This window comes from Etheostoma spectabile, chromosome 21 (assembly GCF_008692095.1).
Source record: "Etheostoma spectabile isolate EspeVRDwgs_2016 chromosome 21, UIUC_Espe_1.0, whole genome shotgun sequence".
Taxonomy (NCBI): Eukaryota; Metazoa; Chordata; class Actinopteri; order Perciformes; family Percidae; genus Etheostoma; species Etheostoma spectabile.
The window spans coordinates 7902004-7915260 of NC_045753.1; the positions used below are offsets into that span (position 1 = coordinate 7902004).

A 13257-nucleotide genomic window follows, 5' to 3' on the forward strand; every position below is an offset into this window, starting at 1 on the left:
CAAACAAACAAATTAACTACAGCTGTTCTGATATTCTGATAGCCTTTTGGCCAGTAACCCCCCCTCACATATCATCAGTGTCCCGTATCAAAACCAACAACAACATACAAGTGCATGAACAATGAACAGGAATTAATTACAAATTATTACAATAATACAGTAGGCTACCAATGCAATAATGAATGGGTACAACATGAACATATGAATTAGGAAACGTCTGCTCGTTTTCAGCCCCAAACTGGATCAGCTGCTGTGTCCTCCTGTGTGATACAGGGCGGTATATGTTAGGCACGTAGCGATGTATCGTAGACCGTTAATATTAATATATATATAGCTATACAATCTATGCGATGTATACAGTCCATTCAAGGCAGAAATATGTGGGACTGTTGTGCAAATCAACGTTAGCGATTAGCGTTAGAATTGCAAGCTAGCGATTTTTAAAAGTTCAGTTAGGAACATGGTTGCAAGTACACTGTACAGACTGCATAGACCACAAACAAGACTGTCTAACTTTTTAATCAATTATTTACGCAGAAGTACTTACATTTAGAGTCTCTCTGGTCGACGGGCAGCCATTGATGCCTGTGTGTTTTCTAGTGAGGTCGCTCCACACTAGGTTTCAAGGCTATACAGCCCTCGGTCTATCCCCTACCCCTAGCTCGTAATACGTATTGGACCAGCACTAGGTCCCGCGTGAACGCGCAAAAGCTAGGGAAGGGGTAAGGGGTAGGGGTAAGGGAGGAATGGGATTCAGCCTAAAGTTTAGATTATCAGAGGCTGAAACCAGATCCACTGCTGATGTGGCAGACACCTCAATGTTTCTCAGGTCAAGTACAGAGATTTAAAAAACATTTGAAGACCTGGAGACGTTTTGACAAGCCCAGGTCAGGCAGACCCCGCAAGACACTGATCGAGAGGACCGTTGTGTTGGCTCAAAAATCCAAGGCCAGCCCATTTTCCACTGCAGCAGAGCTCCACCAGACCGGTCCCCTGAAGTCCCTGTGTCAACCAGAACGGTTTGTCGGATTCTGTCTCGAAATGCCTCCATGGTCGAATCAGTGCCCAGAAGCCAGCACATACAAAAGACAATTGAAAAACCTTGTGGCATTGCCAAGGCTCACACCCTGCTAAAAAGATGGACGCTGGAGAAGTGGAAGAAATGGATTTTCAGATGAATCTTCTGTTGAATTACACCACGTTGCCGCAAATATGGCAGGAGACCTACTGGAGCCCGCATGAATCCAAGATTCACCCAGAAAACGTGAATTTGGTGGCGGAAAAATCATGGTCTGGGGTTACATCCAGTATGGGGGTGTGCGAGAGATTGGCAGGGGAAGGCAACAAAGTCTCAAATACCAAGAAATCTTACTACCTCTTATATCCCAACCAATAAAAGCCAAATTCTCCAGCAGGATGATCTCCATCGCATACTTCCATCTCCACTTCAAAGTTCCCAAGGCGAAGAAGATCAAGATGCTCCAGGGGGTTCGGCCGCCAGTCACCAGACATGAACATCATGAGCATGTGGGTAGGATGAAAGAGGAAGCATGGAAGACCAAACCAAAGAATTTGATGAACTCTGGGAGGCATGCAAGACTGCTTCCTAGCTATTCCTGATGACTTCAACAATACATTGTAGAATCCTTGCCAAACCGCATGGAGCAGTCCTCAAGCTCATGGAAGTCATACAAGATATTAATTTGAACCTCACAGCACCGCTATTTAATTTGCTGACATATTTTAGTATTTGTTATTGTTCAATTTCTGTATAGGCGACAAAACTTTTGTCTTGCCAAAATTTGACCTTTCTGTCTGTTTAAATAATACATCTTTTTTTAGTGAACTATTTATTTCAGTGCATTGAACATCATTTGGGAGGGTTTTAGCTTTCATATGACTATTTCTTACACCAATTGATTAATTAAAAGTCAGGTTAATAGCAGGTGTTTCTACAAAATAGATAAGCGACAAGACTTTTGTCAGGAGTTCAGAGCAGTGTTTTCCAGCAAATCATGCTTGTATCCTTTACAGTCTATGCTTGTATCCCACGGGGTACTTCTGCAGCTGACAGGGGCCAGGGAAAACCTGGAAAAAATGTACTTCAAGTAATAAAATAAAATTTGATTACAAAAATATGCCCACATATTGGAACAGACCTGAGTGTATGAAAATAGATGGCAAGCGAGCAGAGGTCGTGAGCTAAGGTAAATGGTTGAAATAGTTAGCTAAAAGTTTTTTTAAATTATAACCACTCTTTTGTCATTAAAAGTTCTATAATACCCAGATAAAGCCAATTCCAACACATGTGTACCATGCAAGGTGTTGGTGAAGGAGTACTTGAGTTTATCTCACAGCTGTGGGGCTATGTCTGACAATACGGGTTGGGAACCAGTGGTACACGATACACAGCAACACATTTGTAACTTTTCCCTCCAAGTTCATGCTAACATTTTGCCATTTTTCGTTGAGAATTCATATTGTTGCATATTCTCCATTATGTTTTTTTTTTTTTTTTATCTCTAGAAATTCTGCTGCAATAAAATGTACAAAATGAAATTATTGATTCAAAAGATTTTCCTGATTCTGCCAGCTTCAGATACAGCACTTATAAGAACACCTCTACCGCCTCTTCTCCACAGCGATCAATATTACACCAACACATCGTCACTGCCATCCATGAGGAACGTGTTGGTACTGACTATGCCCAACACCAGGAGCTACACCATCAACACAGACCTGAAAGACAACAACACAGTGAGGACACATTTCCAAATTACTTCCTTCTTCCTCGGACTGCTGTTTTAAGGAATAGTTACGTTATGGGCAATACAATTACTTTGCCTTTTTGCTGAGTTACAGTAATACATGAATAATCTAGAGTTCTTATAGAAACTGCATAGTAGTTACATCAAATTTTCTCTCTCTCTCTCTCTCAGATGAATGATTACATGGCGGCGTACCATGATTCTGTGCTGCTAGTAGGCCAGGTGATGAGATATATTGCTAAAAACAATCCGTCGGAGATTCAGCAGATGGAGTTTGTGAATGTGAATTACTTCAGAAACATCTCTTTTAACGGTAAGGAAGGAGAAGAAAGAGAAAGAATGGAACTCTAATGGACATTCACGCCGCAATGCAGAATAAAAACAATTTAGCTCAATTTCTGGGATGAGACACTTTGGTAATAGAAAAAGAGTGAAAAAGATGTATGCGGTGGAGAAAACAACAGTGATGACTGATTATATGACCTCAACAGACAGCAGCCTTCAGCCCCACGTTGCTTACTGATTTGTGTGACGCCCAACAGATGGAAGCTGTCAACTGCTTCACTGATTTTATTTTCACTGACAAAATTAAGGGATAAATATGAAGTGTTAAAGCCTGCAGGCAGCAGCTGTAAGTAGCTTGCGCGTGATTGAGAGAACAGTTTCTTCTGTCAGGCTCTGTGTTTTTTCAGGGAAAAAAAAAAGATACAAAATGAAATGAGCTAACACTACACAGTACACTACTTTTACAGTAGTCCCAACACTAAATAGTAAACAGTTAAACACCAGAGGCTGATTTGTGGCGACGTTGTGGTGAACCGCCATATATTTATATTTATTTGAATAAAGATGTTTCTACGATTGTGCTCAGGAATTGCTGGGAACTACAAGCTGGACAAGCACGGAGACAGAGACGTGAATCTCTCAATCATTTACACCACTACCGACGACGAGGTACATTGTTCTCCTGTGTTAATTATTATGCAATTTAGCAAGGAATAGAATAAACAGCTCTCCTCTTTATTATGTTAGCAATGTCTCAAAGGTCTTTAGAAATACAACCCCATGTAATCTTGCTGTTATATAGTGTGATATTCTGAAATATATATACTTTTCTTCTCATTTGTTCCTCAGTACAAAATTTTATTCACATTCGACACTGAGAACAACCGAACCGAAGTGGTTGAGACACACCCTTCATTTATCTGGGGAAAGACACTTCCTGATTTCACGCCAGACCTAGAGCCAGGTTAAACACACACACACACACACACACACACACACACACACACACACACACAAACCCGACTAATTGGTTGTGTCCGATGGCTGTCACAACCTTTTAGTCATAAACCTTTCTACGCACTTTCACACCCATGAACGGACACATAGCGCACCTGTTACAGTGTTAAGAGACCATCTGGTGTTTTATTGCTGTCAATTAGATGAGCTATCAGTCTGCAGTGGAGTGTTGTGTGAATGAACTCCAGATGGGTTACTATTTAAGGGTAAAACTTTATATTTTTACTAAAGGTTTTACTGTCTGCAACTTATATGGAGTTTGGAGTTTTGTCTGTTTCAAGTTCTAAATCCGGTTAAAGATGCTTTTTTTTACCACACGACAGAATCTAGAACCATTTTAAACACTGGTTGAACCCATGTTAGAGGTCACTGTGGAGTGCTCTTTTAAACCCACTATGTGAATCCTTGAGGTTTAACAAATGTGTTGAATCCATATTCTTACTCGTAAAACATTTGCAAAGCAGACTTTTCTCAGACTTTGACCAGTGCTTGGTAAGAAACTGAATCATTTAAAAGAGGTTTTCATCATATAAAAATTCTACACATAGCTTGAGTAAATAAGCACCTTTGAGTCACACTATTTTACATATTTTGTGGCACATGTAGACCTTTCTTGCAGGTCCTTTTGAGACCTACAGTACATGTACAATGCCCTGGATGAGTCTGGGTTGACTAGAGAAAATCCCTAAACTTGAAATTGTAAGAGTTTTTTGTTGTTGTTGTGGTCTTTCTCTTTCAGGCACACCATCTAATGACATCATTGTGAGTGTGTTGGCTGTGACAGTGGTTGTAGTGGCCACCATGGCCTTCATTTTCTACCGGTGAGTGAGTAATCAACTTTAGGTCATTTATCATTATTGAACCGCAAAACAAGTAATGGGTAAAAACTGTCAGTATGCAGGCTCAGTATTTGATATATTTACGTATGTTTTTTTTTAAATTAATAGAACATAATGTGAAATATGACTTTTGATCACTTTTATGTGTATAAACTCTGAGTATTGGGGTTGTTTAAAATCATAACAGAAATAATGTGGCAGTTTTCTCCATCTCTATTTTCTGACTGACTTGAAGAATTTCAAGTCCAATGATTTCTTTGTCTTGATTTCAAGCCATTTTTTTGTGTAAAATGTACAAAATTGGAAGCTAAATAGGGGTGTGTAGATATTGAAAGTGCACGTCTCGGGCGCACATGGATGAGGATCTCTGTACTATAGCGTGTTGCATGATGTATTTCATGATGGTATTTTCTCCTGTGTAGACGGACCAGGAGAGAGCGCAGGGTCAGGAAGCGCTGGTCCCATATCGCCTCTGATCTTATCACACCGCTGGAGAACAACCAACTCAATGTCATCTCTCTTAAGGTACATAAAGTGTAAACCTCTCTGTCAGCATGGATGCTCTTCTTTAGCACTGGCTTACTTGTTGACCCGAACAGGTGATCCATTTTTTAAGTCTGATCTAAATTGTTTCCTTCCATGTGTTTATGACTTATGACCCCCAATTTGTTTTACGTTGTAAATGGGTGGTATTTATATTAATTCTATTGTTTGGCTGTTTTTCTTGTGTGTTTACTTGTTTGTTTTTGCTTTCATTGTAGAGAAGGCTGCTGTAACAAGGGAATTTCCCCGCTGTGGGATGAATAAAGTATCATCTAATCTATATAGCGCTTTTCTAGTATTAACAACTACTCAAAGCGCTTTAATATAGTACATGAACCATTCACAGACTGTGGCCGAGGCTGCCTTACAAGGTGCCATCAACATCCATTCCATTAACATCTACAGGCATTTAACCTGTATGCACCTTTCAGCATTAATGGTGCCTTCACAGATGTGAAAGTTACCCACGCCATGGGCACTAACACACACCCATACATCACGGATGTTTGCTTTTGACCTTTGCGCTCATGACAATCTGGATGGTCTTTTTCCTCTTTGGCCTGGAAGACATGACGTCCATGATTTCCAAAAACTATTTTAAATGTGGACTTGTCAGACCACAGCCCACTTTTGCACTTTGTGTCAATCCATCTCAGGGGAGCTCGGGCCCAGAGAAGCCGACGGCGTTCCTGATATATGGCTTTCTCTTTGCACCATAGAGTTTTAACTTTCACATGTAGCGGTGAACTGTATTAACTGACAGTGGTTTTCCGAAGTGTTCCTGAGCCCTTGTGGTGATATCTTTTTACATGATATTGGTTTTTAATGCTGTGCCGTCTGAGGGATATAAAGGTAACGGGCAATCAATGTTGGTTTTTGACCATCAAATTTAAATCGAGTGGATATTTGCAAACAAAATACATAATGTCATTGTAGTGAATTCAACTGAATATAGGTTAAAAAGGATTTGCAAAATCATTGAATTATTTTTTTTATTTACGTTTTTACACAACATACTAACTATAATGGAATTGGGGTTTGTAAAAACGTGGGAAAAAAGGTTTTGCCAGGACAATCTTTCCAAATCAATTAATTTTTTTACTGTGAACTGGCTGGAAAAGGTTTTGCCAGGTGAGAACATTTTGTTTTGACAGGATAATTTCTAGGTTACTTTTTTCTGTGAAAATAAGGTAAGTTTTTTTTTATACTCATTTTAGCCACAAGAGGCTGAAGTGCACCACTACTCCATGTTCTAAATAGGATTAAAAGCATTAATCTTTATCTTTCCTTCCTGGTGAGTTTTCATTTCTTCATGCACATGTTGTGTATGTAAGATCACTGTCACGTTTTCTTTTGGCTAGAACTGTATTTAAAATCAGCAACTCTGCCGATTTAGTCCTATTTAGAACATGGGGTAGTGGTGCACTTCAGCCCTGTGGCCAAAATGACTATTAAACAACAAACGCACACAAAAATGATCCTGGCATTTTTTACTCCTGTTTTTGAGTCACAAAACAGGTTAGAAAACAATTAAGATCAGACTTAGAAATGTTGTTTTTTTTCCTCACTTGCCACTCAGGTCTTCTGTAGGACAGTGAAGCCAATCCTGCATTTAGAAATCTATGATCAAGTGAAACGTTTCCACAGCTCTCACCAGCTCTCCAACCCTTTGTTCTGTATAAAGTGCTTAAAATCACCTTGATTCTAAACAAAAATGCACCAGAGCAGGGGTCTTTAAGCTGTTTTTTTAAGGCCAAGGATCCCTTATATATATAACTGAGAGAGACAAAGCAGTGACCCCCTACTACATATTAAGTGCCTATTAAGCGCCCTAAAGCTTGTACACATTCCATTTTAGTACGTAGAATAGTGAGCTATTAAAACAATAATTGGAATGATTTAATGAATCATGTTTTAATATTAAATACATGTGGCACAGTAAATCCTCAGAATTACCTGCGTCTGTGGATGGCTATCTTAGAAATTTCTTTACCTATAGGCTGATTTATATTTGCTAATAGTATGTTGGAGCCATGTTAAGAATTTTTCTTAACAATAATTTGGAGGCCCCCCTTCAGTAAATCTGAGGACCCCCTAGGGGCCCCGGACCCCCTGTTGAAGATCACTGCACTAGAGAACACAAAAAAAAGTCCTGTTAAAATGTCCTCCGCCTGTCCCCATCAGATTGAAGACGAGAGCAAAAATGTGAAAATCCAGCTCCGCCGGGCGCTCTACGATAAGAAGGTAGCTCGACACAACAGTACTTTTCAAATCTATCAACATGCTTTTCTGAACATGTAGATTTTGTTTCTAGTGTGACTGATGCTGCTGCAATTCTTTTTAGATTGTGATTCTTAAGGAGCTGGAGCACTCAGATGGGAACTTTAACGAGACCCAGATGATAGAACTTAATGATGTAAGATGTCTCGACGCTTCCAGTCCTGTGTAGGCCTGTCCTTTTGCATTGATGTTTTTCCAAGCTAGTGGATTGAAAGACTGCCGCGGTTTCTTCTTTTCTCTGCAGCTCTTGCAAATCGACTACTACAACCTCACAAAGTTCTATGGCACAGTGAAGTTTGATGAGGGCGTGTTTGGCGTGTTTGAGTATGGAGAGAGGGGGTCGCTCAGGGTACGTATGGAATGCTCACGTGCCATTCAGGTTTGAATGGATGTCAATAATATCAGTAACTCAGTGCAGAACTAGCAAGAAGAGATCAACTATCCATTCATAGTACAATAATTCTACCAGACTTCATGTCCCTTTTCTTTTTCCAGTCTGTGCTGAGCGATAAGGTTTCTTACCCAGAGGAGACCTTCACAGACTGGGAGTTCAAGATCTCCGTCATGTACGACATTGCCAAGGTGAGACTGAAACTCTAGGCTCTTCTGATGATGAGTCGCATAACTCTGAAGTTCTATATTATATTTGACATATGGCACTATATTTTATGGAGCTTTATGAAGGAATGAAGAGGAGGCCCCATATGGTCACCTTGACACAAACCTACTGAAACATGTTATGACATCACAATGTACTCAGACATACAATATGCAAGACAAGACATTTGAATTATGTTCCTTTAACTATGGTACTCAGATTAGTTTTTAGTATTAAAGGTCCCATAGTGTAAGAAGTGATATGTCCATGTCTTTATAATAAAGCAGGTCTTGGTGCTATATCAGTACTGTGGAAGTATCACGACGCTCAATCCACAGAGAAATGCTCAAAGCCAGTATTCAGAAATGGTGCCTTTAAATGAACAGTCAGGACTTCTGTAGGGTTGGGATGTCACAACGACACTGACGATGCAGAGAAGCCAAGAGCACAGATGTGGAAGACCCGGAAACACTGACCAATCAGAAAAGACTGGAGTATTTTTGGGAGGGAGGCTTATAGGGACAGGCACTAAAATGGAGTGTTTCAGACACAGAGGGTGAATACATGTACAGTCATGCCCAGATTATCCGTAAGGGCAAGTGGGCCAGTAACCAGGGGCACCAATCATTCACAACCAGTGGGGGGGGTGGCACCACATGACAGACTTTTAAAAATATTTTTTGTAAATTGTTATTTACTTGAAATTGTTGAAAGACCATAAATTACTCATTTATGAACACTAAATTCTCAATAATAATAAATCAAAATTACATGACCACTATCACTCTCCTTCCCCAATCTGTCAGAGTTGAGTGTTTTGTTGTTTGTTTTTTTACGGCTACATAGAATAAATCTAATATTTTGGGCTTTTTGAATTTTTATACAGTACATTTGAATATAGTGATCACTGCTCATATGCCTACATGTATGTAGTTGGATAAGTTAGTAAATTACATTTGAAAAATCCCCTTGATTATGTCTAATATTTTTGGCAGGGGGACAGGAAATGTTAGTTGTTCTTTGCATAATGACAATGCTTTGTTTTTGTTAAGTTTTTGGCTTGTCTGCTGGGCTGATGTACTGATGCGTTTTGATTTTGACATTTTGAATTGAGTGCTGTGCTTTTTCAATTCCACATTTTGAAGTGAAACATTTGAATATAGTGCTCACTGCTCATATTCCCTATTTTATGTAGTAGTATAAGTTAGTAAATTACATTTGAGAAATTCCCTTGATTATGTTGGATATTTTTGACAGGACAGCACAGGTAACGGGGGGCAGGAGGCCTTTGAGGTGTGTGTCTCTCTCTCTCTCTCTCTCTCTCTCTCTTTCTCTCTCTCTCTCTATTAGTTTTAATGCGGGCCTGGGTAAAGTATATTCAGATTTTTTTTTTTATTTAAAGCATGTACATATGCTCTAGTCTAGACAGTAGAAACCCAAAATACAAGTTTGAACCTCAAATGAGCACAAATTTGGACTTAAAAACAAAACAAAAAACTTGTAATAAATTATATAAATAAAATATTTCAGTTTTCCTTTTTTTTTTATTTTGTTACCTTTTGTATTTTCTACTGTGCATTTTGACATAAACATGGATGTACAGTATTCAGCAAAATGGACCTAACAGACATTTTAAGAAGCATCATGCAGTAGTGCTTCTGAAACTGTACACGGTATGTAACACAGCAGCATTGTGATTTCTTCACTGAATGTAATGTGATTATATTATATGTAGGAGGCCTTATAAGGTAGCCTGGAAATCCAGACCCAAATCGGAAAGATTAAGGGTCTGGTAACGAGTAAGGAAAATTGGCCATCTGGAGGGGCGTCACCAAGCGTGCATTTGAAAATCTCACTGCACGCAATTGGATAACACTACGACCAATCAGAACGACACACAGGCTGACGTATCCAGAGCTTCACATGCTTAGCTACCAGTGGAGCTAACTGGTAGATTAAACTATCGTCATCTGTTTAACTCCCCTCAGGCCCACCTACATCAGATACACTGATGTGATGGTCCAGCTTGGCTACAAGGGCATAGTTAATGAGCAGCATTACTCGATGCCAGAGTAACTTGCTGAGCAAATTCAAATTGTGCTCTTGCGAGAACTCTGGATTTCCAGGGTATTTTTAAGGTTCTAACCAAGCTGAATGAAGCAATTGATGTTGCAATTCTCCCCGGCAGCCAGTAGAGGCCAGTAAAGATCTCCGATGACTTTTAGTGTAACCCTGGGGTGGTTTAATCTTCTGTGCAGGGCATGTCCTATCTCCATGCCAGTCACATCCAGGTGCATGGTCGCCTCAAGTCCACCAACTGTGTGGTGGACAATCGCATGGTGGTGAAGATCACAGACTTTGGCTGCAACAGCTTTCTTAGGCCCGGCAGAGGTAAAACAGCCGCACTAAGTCCTCCCTCACCAAGTTTGTTTATTCCTTCACTTTCTTACATTCTCCTTTCTTTTGATTAAGACACTACTGTTTTAAATCTTATTTAGGATTTTCTTTTCTTGTTTTTAATTCTTGTGATTGTGTTTCTTCTTTGAAACTGGTCAATAAAGGGACTTTGAAAACCTCTCGTCTCCTTTTAGACTTGTGGACTGCTCCGGAGCATCTGAGGAGACAGGGCACCTCTCAGAAAGGAGACGTCTACAGCTTTGCCATTATCGCTCAGGAGATTGTTCTCAGAAAGAGCACCTTCTACACCAAGAGCTGCTCCGACAGAGCAGGTGTGACCTCTTACAAAACCACCGTCCAAAATGAAGCCCCACACTCACACACACTGAGCCCTGGAAAAATCAAGTGAAGAACTTGATTAGTATTCCTAAGGGACTGTATGGAACTCTCACTGGAGGGCAGTGGGATGTGTTTGTGGTTTAATGTAATACACACTCAGCAATATTAAAAAGAACTTTGTCTCCTAACAGAAAAGCTTGCCAGGGTCATCATGTCCTACTTTAGACCTGATCTTAACTTTGAGACAGCTTCAGAGAAAGAACTGGAGGTGAGTTAATGCCGGTTGCATGCCTTTATCTATGATTAGGTGTATATCGTGTGTCGGCTGGGTCTTTCTTTGATAAACTGCTTGATTTTAATTACTATGGACACCACGTTATATATAGTATATACATTTCTTTTTAAAATAGTTATTTTTATAATTGTCATAACAGCCCAGGGACTAGAGGTGGAAATAAGCAATTGTTGCTATAACCTGGCCCAAGACATATTCTCTTATCTTACAAGTTTAATGTTTATTTGTGCATTATCCTTGTTTCAAATGAATCCATTTCCATTAAAGCTTTGTGTCCTCTTGTCTTGCAGGTGTACATGATGATAAAAAGCTGCTGGGATGAGGATCCAGAAAAAAGACCTGACTTTAAAAAGGTGGAAAACTGTCTGGGAAAAATCATCAGGTAGGTAATCGCTGTGTTTACTTAGATGGGTTGTTGTTGTTGTTGTTGTTGTTTTTAGCCTATAGAAGCTTTAATATAGTAATTACATGTATGCAGTTGGTTTTAGTGAAAGTTTGTGTTTTCTTACCTTCTTTTCCTTCTCTTCCCCTTCCATTGTCCATTAGTAAAATCCATAACCAGGACAATGAGAGCTACATGGATAACATGATCAGGCGGCTGCAGATGTATTCCAGAAACCTGGAGCACCTGGTGGAGGAGAGAACGGCCCTCTACAAAGCTGAGAGGGACCGAGCAGACTGCCTCAACTTCATGCTGCTTCCTCGGTCTGTTTACACTTAAAGGAGCACACCGCCTTTTAAGACACTGGCCTAAGAACACAGATAATATAATACTAAATACATGTATACCTGAAAAGTAGCAAAAATATCTTGATCTGGCAACACCTTGTGGGGGTAAATCTGACTTTAAAAGCCACAAGTTTAGCTGATTTAAACTGTAAGGAAAAGGTGGATCCTCCTGTCTCATCTGTTTTTGTATCTTTCTGTGCAGCCCAGTGGTGAAAAGCCTGAAGGAGACTGGTGTGGTGGAGCCTGAGCTGCACGAGGAGGTGACGATATACTTCAGCGACATCGTCGGTTTCACCACTCTGTGCCAGTACAGTACACCAATGGAAGTTGTGGACATGCTCAACGACATCTACAAGGGCTTTGACAGCATCGTCGACCACCACGACGTATACAAGGTATACACGGGGGTGAAATTCAACAGACAGCCAGGCTTGACTGACAGACAGACCACAGACATCACCATTTCTTCCATCTACCCCTCAGGTGGAGACGATTGGGGACGCCTACATGGTGGCCTCTGGGCTTCCGAAGCGAAATGGGAACAGGCACGCGGTGGATATCTGCCGCATGGCGCTGGACATCTTGGCGTTCATGGGAACCTTTCAGCTCCGACACCTGCCTGGTATCCCTGTGTGGATACGCATCGGCATTCACTCTGGTAGATGACACTGAACTCTGGGCTGTGCCTATTAGCTATTATCTTCCAATAACAAAATGACACATTGGTAAATGGAACTGAACGCTCAAGAGCTAAGACGACAAGATCTTTAAATGCAGTGTGAAACCCCAAACCTTTGAATTCTTTAAAGCTTCTTCATAGCCAAGTGAATTATTTCCCCAATCATTTCTAAAACCTTTGATGCAGCTGATTCATCTTCATGTATCTTGTAAACGGTTGCAATGATGGAAAACTAACAGACTATTTGTTTGTTCAGGTCCCTGTGCAGCAGGTGTCGTAGGGCTAAAGATGCCCAGATATTGTTTATTTGGAGACACGGTCAACACGGCATCTCGAATGGAGTCTACAGGACACCGTGAGTAGAGGAATAAAAACATGCATACCAAGAGACATTCAAAGGTCCCATGGCATGAAAACTTCACTTTAGGAATTTGTTTTAACATTAATATGAGTTCCCCCAGCCTGCCTATGGTCCCCCAGTGGCTAGA

At 40.3% G+C, this 13257-nt stretch overlaps 1 protein-coding gene across 1 annotated transcript in view; it reads left to right on the top strand.

Moving 5' to 3' along the window:
- The window catches only part of gucy2cb (guanylate cyclase 2Cb), a 20480-nt gene that overhangs the window by 5014 nt on the left and 2209 nt on the right, over nt 1–13257 (top strand). The window contains exons 7-24 of the mRNA XM_032502217.1: nt 2643–2757; nt 2940–3081; nt 3640–3722; nt 3903–4017; nt 4810–4891; nt 5332–5434; nt 7637–7696; nt 7797–7868; nt 7977–8081; nt 8228–8314; nt 10589–10721; nt 10922–11059; nt 11258–11334; nt 11652–11743; nt 11908–12066; nt 12293–12485; nt 12574–12748; nt 13026–13124. Of these exons, the coding sequence (XP_032358108.1) occupies nt 2643–2757; nt 2940–3081; nt 3640–3722; nt 3903–4017; nt 4810–4891; nt 5332–5434; nt 7637–7696; nt 7797–7868; nt 7977–8081; nt 8228–8314; nt 10589–10721; nt 10922–11059; nt 11258–11334; nt 11652–11743; nt 11908–12066; nt 12293–12485; nt 12574–12748; nt 13026–13124 (2030 nt within the window). The remainder of the gene's footprint in view (nt 1–2642; nt 2758–2939; nt 3082–3639; nt 3723–3902; nt 4018–4809; nt 4892–5331; nt 5435–7636; nt 7697–7796; nt 7869–7976; nt 8082–8227; nt 8315–10588; nt 10722–10921; nt 11060–11257; nt 11335–11651; nt 11744–11907; nt 12067–12292; nt 12486–12573; nt 12749–13025; nt 13125–13257) is intronic.